Below are 6,507 nucleotides of genomic sequence, written 5' to 3'. Positions count from 1 at the left end.
CAAGATCTGCAAAAATGGTCAGGATAGAGCTAAGGTGTTCGTGCTCTGTTTTGAATTGTCCCGAACATGCTACCTCGGCAACAAATGAACGTAGCTCTGATAACTTCAACTGAATTAATCAATGGAAATCGGTAAATCTTCAACTTGACTTGCCAACAATGCAAGCTTCTTGTAAGGAAATAGAAATGAAACTATGTCTACTCTTTTAGTTAGTAGTTAGTACAGGAGGAAAAAGCTCCAGTGGCAAAGCTTTTCCAGTAACTGTTGATGATCTAGGCTGTCGAATTTCATTGCAATAAATACACTATATATTTTAAGATTCATATAAACTCAAGCCTCCGGGTTTAAACTCCGTTAGCTTGGTTATCAAGAGCAGAAGCAGCAGACTCTACATGCTGAAGCAAAAATTCGTACATTTTCTGCTTCAGCCTGTCAATAGTTTCCGCCAATTTTGCACCGTCTTCATCCTCTGGATCGTGCCCAAGCTCATCCAACCAGTCATTAGCCTTTTTGAGTTGAGATAACATTGCTGCGATCTGGCTTTTCTCTTGGTGGACTGAGTTTTTACCTGTTGAAGCTTTTGTGATATCTTCATTTTCATTACAGGGTTGAAATCCGGTATTTAAGACATCCTCTATGAACTTCAGGAACCAGATCTGTGCCTCGTTTTGTAGATGTTTTCCAAGTTCCGCTGTTTCACTCATACCATTTCCTCTCATCCATTCCATGCAAGGTTCTGTCAAACATGGCTCTGGCGAAACTTTAGACTGAGCTTTTGCATTTCTACCACTCAAAATAGTGCCAATAGAATTTCCTTTGAATGCGTTTCCCTTCGTAGAAAACGTTGGTTTGATATCAGACTTTTCAGAACCGTTTTGCTTCTTATCGCCTTTAGACTCAGGCATGGAAGACAATGGAGACTTTACTGGAACTTTGTTATCCAACGAAGACCTTCTAGAAGACAAAGAAAGAGCCTGGCTCTTTGAATTTTGTATGGCAGAGGGCACATCTAATGCAGCATTTTGCGGTGCTCTGGCCCTTTTAGCTTCTTTCACGTGTAAATTTTTAAATATAGAGTTGATGAGGAAAGAAATTGATGCCAGGTCTGTTCCTAATGTAATTTTGACCAGTTGAGCAGCATCTTTTTGTTTCTCTGTACAGATATGGACGAGCTCAGGGTCCAATTTTTCTGAATTCTCCTGATCCTCTTGCTTATTAGCAGCTCTACATTTGGCAAGCGCCTTGGATATATTCATTGATTGCACAATCATGTCATGAATGGAAAAGAACTGATCAATTGAAGGATGAGGATCCTCTGTCCTTGCTGAAGAAAGCAGCTCCGAAAACATACTGAAAAAGACAAGCGCATTAATTAAGAAATAACCATCAAAGAGTTATAAAACACAAAACTTTTCATGGTCAATCAAATGTCATGGAAAATATTGAATGTTCATATATTGCATATCCAACAGTGTGGGAGTTGAAAAAAAAAAAAAAAAACGTTCTGTTGTTCATACAATTACTAAGTTCCGATTTATTCTGTAAGTTATGATTTGATTCGAAGGTGAGATTGTTATGGTTTAAAAAACCAATGCAGAGAGTGCATTGTAGGACTCTCCGTGATTGCTTTAGAACTTTCTGTAATCTTCCTGGTGGTTGTCTTTAACTAATATTTTTCACATGAAACTTTTTAATTAAACTGAATTCCAAGAGCCACTTGTGGGTTTCTGTAAAAGCATGATGAACCAACTCAATTGAAACCTTGACAAATCGCAACAGTATGGGAAAACTGAACTGCCGAAACGTTGGCGTGTAATGTGATGCATCACATGCATAATGCGTGAGGGATGATAATTTAGGACTCTTAATTTAGGAGTATTGAAGTTAATTTGAGTTACTAATTTTGCGTGCTAGACGCATGGAGGAAAAGTCTAGTTTCCTGTCTATTCTTAGAAAATGTAGTCTATATAAAGGATTGTCCTTGTGTTATATAAAGCAGTGTGTCAAGTCTGATTTGCATTGAGCAGAGGAAAGTCATCAATTTGTTTGAATGGATAAAAGATTCGTATGTTAAAAACAATCTGTTTACTGTTGCAATTCTCTGTTTGCTGAAGCAGTTTGTGTTGATTTGTCTGTGTTTTCAAAATTGCATGAAAAAGTGAATACTTCAAGATACCAGACATTCATCTGGAGTAAATTATGTCCTTCCATTTTTTGGGGGTGCACGATTGTTAGCTAGCTTGCAGCTGGAAAATATGAACCTATGGCGAAATGAAACTGTTCCTCTTTTTCATGGTTAAGTATTACAAGCCCAGACAAGCTGTCATGTCCCTGTCATAAAATGAACTTTCTCTTATATCCCTTGAAAATTTGATTTCAAGCTATGTAATATCATCTTACATATAAATATCTGTCAGAGAAAGGAACGTAGAGTTTAATCATGAAAATTCTACAGCTTCTTCTCAACCGAAGCTTCGGTATGTCTTAGTCTAACACAACAGAGCAGGGTGGTTTCTTCTGTGCTCTAAAAGACCTTGTAATCAAACTTGGTGCTTCTATTGGGATTGCCCTTTTCAGAGTACAACCAATCTACATGAGCTATAGAAATTATAGAAGAAGAAAAATTGAACAAATTAGGCCTTTTATATACCTCATACATCGTATGACCGATTCAGAGGCCGATGCTTCTACCAATGCCTCAGCTGCCGCCACAGAAGCAGCATTCCGCCTTTTCAAAGCATCCTGGGGAAAAGAGAAAACAGATAAATAATCAACAATCAAAAACTACCATCATACTTTTCTTAGAGAGGACGTACTAAAAGAATTAGGATCAAGAAGTTCTTGAACTCTTCCATTATACCTTTCCAAATTCAACTATATTTGCAGGAAGCGAATCCCACGGCACACTCCCATCGGTCCATTTCTTATCATGGATTTTAAGTTGGGATAAACAATGAGATAGTTCGTCCATTGGAGAAGATTTCGGTTTTTGGGAAACAGTGTTTCTTTTGCTAGAACTTTTTGAGATCTCAGAAGCATCCCTGGGTGAGTTGAGCGCTTCCTTGCCTGCAGGAGCGCAATGTGTGCTATCTAATCCCCGAGATAGAACCGCCTAACAAGTTTCCAATTTTACTTTGTCAGCAATCAATGACACCAACAAAAAATAACAAGATAAAGACAGTACCAAATTGTTTCCTACAATAATGAGAGCTTCACACCTGCTGCGTGTTTATTTAATTTATTTCAATAAAATATTGGTGTCTTAGATTAGGCACGAGCGACCCAATAGATCTGGAAAATAAAATATTTGCATCGACAAGGTCCCAAATGGAAGTGTCTAGTGCATTTCCATTTTTTCAATGAAGGAAAACATAATTGAAGGAAAACAGTATTATGAAGTATCAAAACCTGAAACATAAGTAAAACAAAAGCATAAATAAAGTAAAGTTTAAACCCTAAAGGAAACCCTAAGCTGCAATGCAGAGAACCCAAAACAATGCCACACATCCACTCTTGTTACATTCAAGGTCCAGAAGTTGGTGATTTGTTTATAGTATATACTGATATCCGTTAAAGCCTTGAGGCGGCTAAGATAAACACTGTATGCGCATGGACTTTCTATATTCTGGAGGTACAATGTTTTAAGATTGTAACTAGCAATATGGGATTATCTCAAGCTAAGATTCTTTGTATAAACAAAGACAGACATACGTGATCCTCATATTGAAATATATGGTATTTGATTTTGGTACAGAGAGTAACATTTTAACAAACATACAATCATTTAACTAAGTTTATTAGAGTCGAAGTAACAAAGTGTAATAAATTCCAGCACAGATATTATTGTCTACAGCTCAAGTATCACTCGTAAATAAACTAGGCATCTCTGATCCCTGACTTGAATTTATGCTACAAGCTCTGATAGATTGTGATATTTGAACTGCTTTCCTTAATTTTCATTGATTTCGTTTTTATCAAGCTAACAAAGTGTTGAGACCCTGATCTGAGAGATTTATGTCTAGGCTCAAACTCCCAGGTAAACAAGGTGAGACATTTTTCATCCCAAATTGTCTATATATTACTAATTACTGATAGAGTGACATCTCAATTGGTTTCACAATATTTTAACAGAACTTAATACTACGGGACGCATGGTATCATGTAATTTCAAGCTGAGATTTTTCTGCCTGAGCTTAAAATTGCAGATAAATAATGCCATGAATTTCTGATCCTCGTATTGAATTTGACTCTATAAATCTCAAATGAGTCATTTTAATAGTTTTGGTTTCTCTAATATTTTATCGAGACGTGCTTCTTAAAAGCATGCCTCAAATCAATTAATAATTGTTAGACGAAATTTAAACATCCAACGCTTCAAAAAACTAACTTGCCTGAGTTTTGGATTGGACTGTGTTCTTAGAAGATGCTTTTTCTCTCTGATCTTTTGAACCAGCGCCTGGGCCTTCCCAGCTTTTATGCATAGACTTACCAGTTGCACAACTCAAATCTGGTGGTGTTTTGGGCGTCCCACCTGCAGGTTTCTTCTTTTTGATGTTTTCATTTGGAGATTCGTCGAAAGATGTGAAAACTTGTGAAGAATGAGTCATTCTCTTAGTATTGGGGGAAATTCCCTGCCTGTACCTCGAGGGAACAGCTGCTGTATCCTCCTTGATCACTATCTTCCTCTCCTCTTGGGGTATGGTTGAAGCCAAAGGTGCTTGAGACTTAACCCTGTTTGCTGCTCCAGATTTCACCGCCTTTGCCGTCGAAAAATTGGAATTCTTCTTTTCAGATTTGATATTATTAATACTCTTTTCTGGCTGCAAATTTTCTGATGAAGCCGCTCTGAGTTGTTTCATCCTTTCAGCAACATTAATTGAGGGCCTTTCGGAAAGTGAAATTGTGTTCATCAGATTCGGATTCAGAGCACGATCTGCGGACCTTTTCTGCCGATGCTCAAATCCGGCCGTGACAACTTTGTCGGAAGATTTATCGGCAGACACATTTTTTTCAGAAGATTTAGCGGCAGGCTGCTTTAAGAAGTTATTTTTAGCCATGAGATCCTCAGGGTTCCCAATACATGGATGTCTTCCAGGAACGGGCTTTACTCCCACGACTTTAGGTACGGGAGAGGCCGATTTAAGCTTCTCAACATAGATAAACTGCCCTAATTGCAATTTGTCGGCTAAAATAAGGTCATTATCCTCGTCATTTAGGGAAACATATGTTGAATGTGAAGAATCGGAAACTTTGATATAAAAACCTTTGTTCGGCCAAAGCTCGCTGCCTGCCAGAGCCGGGACTATGCTGATAACCTGTAATAAAACAGAACGGTACTCTCCACCTACCCTCTCGTCAGAATTCATATTCTGCAGAAGCTTAAGCAAAATCCCGGGGGTAAGCGAAGCCATTGGAAGATTCCTCTGAATTTATTTCTGATTTAACTTCCAGAGTTTGGCAACTGTGTTTTTCAGCCTCCAAATTGCAACGGCTGTATTTTGATCGCCCGCCACATAGTCCTAACAAATACCAGAGAAACACTCAATTTTAAGCCTAACTTCTTTCTGGCAGCTGAAACTAGACCGTCACTTACTCCAGTACTGCAGAAATTAATAAATATAAATCTTCGAAAAAATTCACCAGCTGTTTTCTTTATCTGTTTCCCAAATTTCCATAAAATATTACCAATAAAAATGCCCACCTTCAAAATTTGCGAAAATTTATACACGGGCTTCTAGTCATCCTCCGCTTCACAAATATCCGTACAATCTCAGAAAAGAACTCATTTCGGCCTCCAAAGGTTCACCGGCCGAGTATTGGCCGTCGCTTCACAACTCCATGTCTTCCGGCTGCCATTTTGGCACTAGAGCAGCTTTCCAGACATCATTTTAAATTGAAAGAGAAGCAAATTGAGTAAAGATAGTAATAGTCAGATACACTCAATTATTTCTACACCCGTCTTTCCAGAGCAAGCTATTCCCTTAGTGCCCGGGGAGAATATTTCCTTCAAGAGAACAGACAGCAGAGCTCAATAATAACCTTCCTCATTGTCAATAAGCTCGATGATTTCTGAAAGCAAACACCATGCAAACTTCCAAAAAATGATCACAACCGTGCATCTTCATCATCATTTAGCTTTACTATTTCAAGAATTTTTTCTTATCCTTTATCACAATTAGCAAAACTCAACCTCCGCATCCCTATCATCACTAAACTGAGCTCAATGATAACATAATATTTTGTAAACTTTAAATCCTATCTTGAAGACCGATCTTTTTCACTAAGATCAATGATTTAACACAAACTTTTGAGATATTTTACAACTCAGCTCGCTTTTGCACCAAGTGACCCAAAAATGCAAATGCAAGCATCATGTCTACTCACCGAAGAGATGATTTCCCAGCAAACGACTATGACGTGCTTCCTTACAAGAACATCAAAAATATTTAACACACTAACACTCTGCCTCGCAGAAAACATTTCCAAATAAGAAGCAAAACAAATACG

At 37.9% G+C, this 6,507-nt stretch overlaps 1 protein-coding gene across 1 annotated transcript; it reads right to left on the bottom strand.

Annotated features, from left to right (window-relative positions):
* Nucleotides 1–250: 250 nt before the first annotated feature.
* LOC149572399 (protein CORTICAL MICROTUBULE DISORDERING 2-like) lies at nucleotides 251–6,269 on the bottom strand. Its single transcript, XM_089813580.1, has 5 exons — nucleotides 5,702–6,269; nucleotides 4,392–5,519; nucleotides 2,861–3,112; nucleotides 2,651–2,742; nucleotides 251–1,350 (listed from the first exon to the last, which is right to left on the bottom strand). Exons 2-5 carry the CDS (start codon nucleotides 5,409–5,411, stop codon nucleotides 345–347), a joined length of 2,370 nt encoding a protein of 789 aa, XP_089669706.1. The 5' UTR covers nucleotides 5,412–5,519; nucleotides 5,702–6,269; the 3' UTR covers nucleotides 251–344.
* Between the last annotated feature and the right edge of the window lie 238 nt (nucleotides 6,270–6,507).

This window comes from Cupressus sempervirens, chromosome 2 (assembly GCF_028749045.1).
Source record: "Cupressus sempervirens isolate cs-2001-9-10 chromosome 2, ASM2874904v1, whole genome shotgun sequence".
In the NCBI taxonomy this organism is placed as follows: domain Eukaryota; kingdom Viridiplantae; phylum Streptophyta; class Pinopsida; order Cupressales; family Cupressaceae; genus Cupressus; species Cupressus sempervirens.
The sequence above is the reverse complement of the archived record's forward strand: the minus strand, read 5'-3'. Positions and strand labels throughout refer to the sequence as shown.

Bases quoted from the DNA above. Each gene is read 5' to 3' on its own strand.
- LOC149572399 (XM_089813580.1), bottom strand. From the start codon at position 5,411: ATGGCTTCGCTTACCCCCGGGATTTTGCTTAAGCTTCTGCAGAATATG. The intron at 3,113-4,391 runs GCAAGTTAGTTT...GAAACTTGTTAG, and splicing joins CAGTCCAATCCAAAACTCAG to GCGGTTCTATCTCGGGGATT. The intron at 2,743-2,860 runs GTATAATGGAAG...TCTTTTCCCCAG, and splicing joins ATATAGTTGAATTTGGAAAG to GATGCTTTGAAAAGGCGGAA.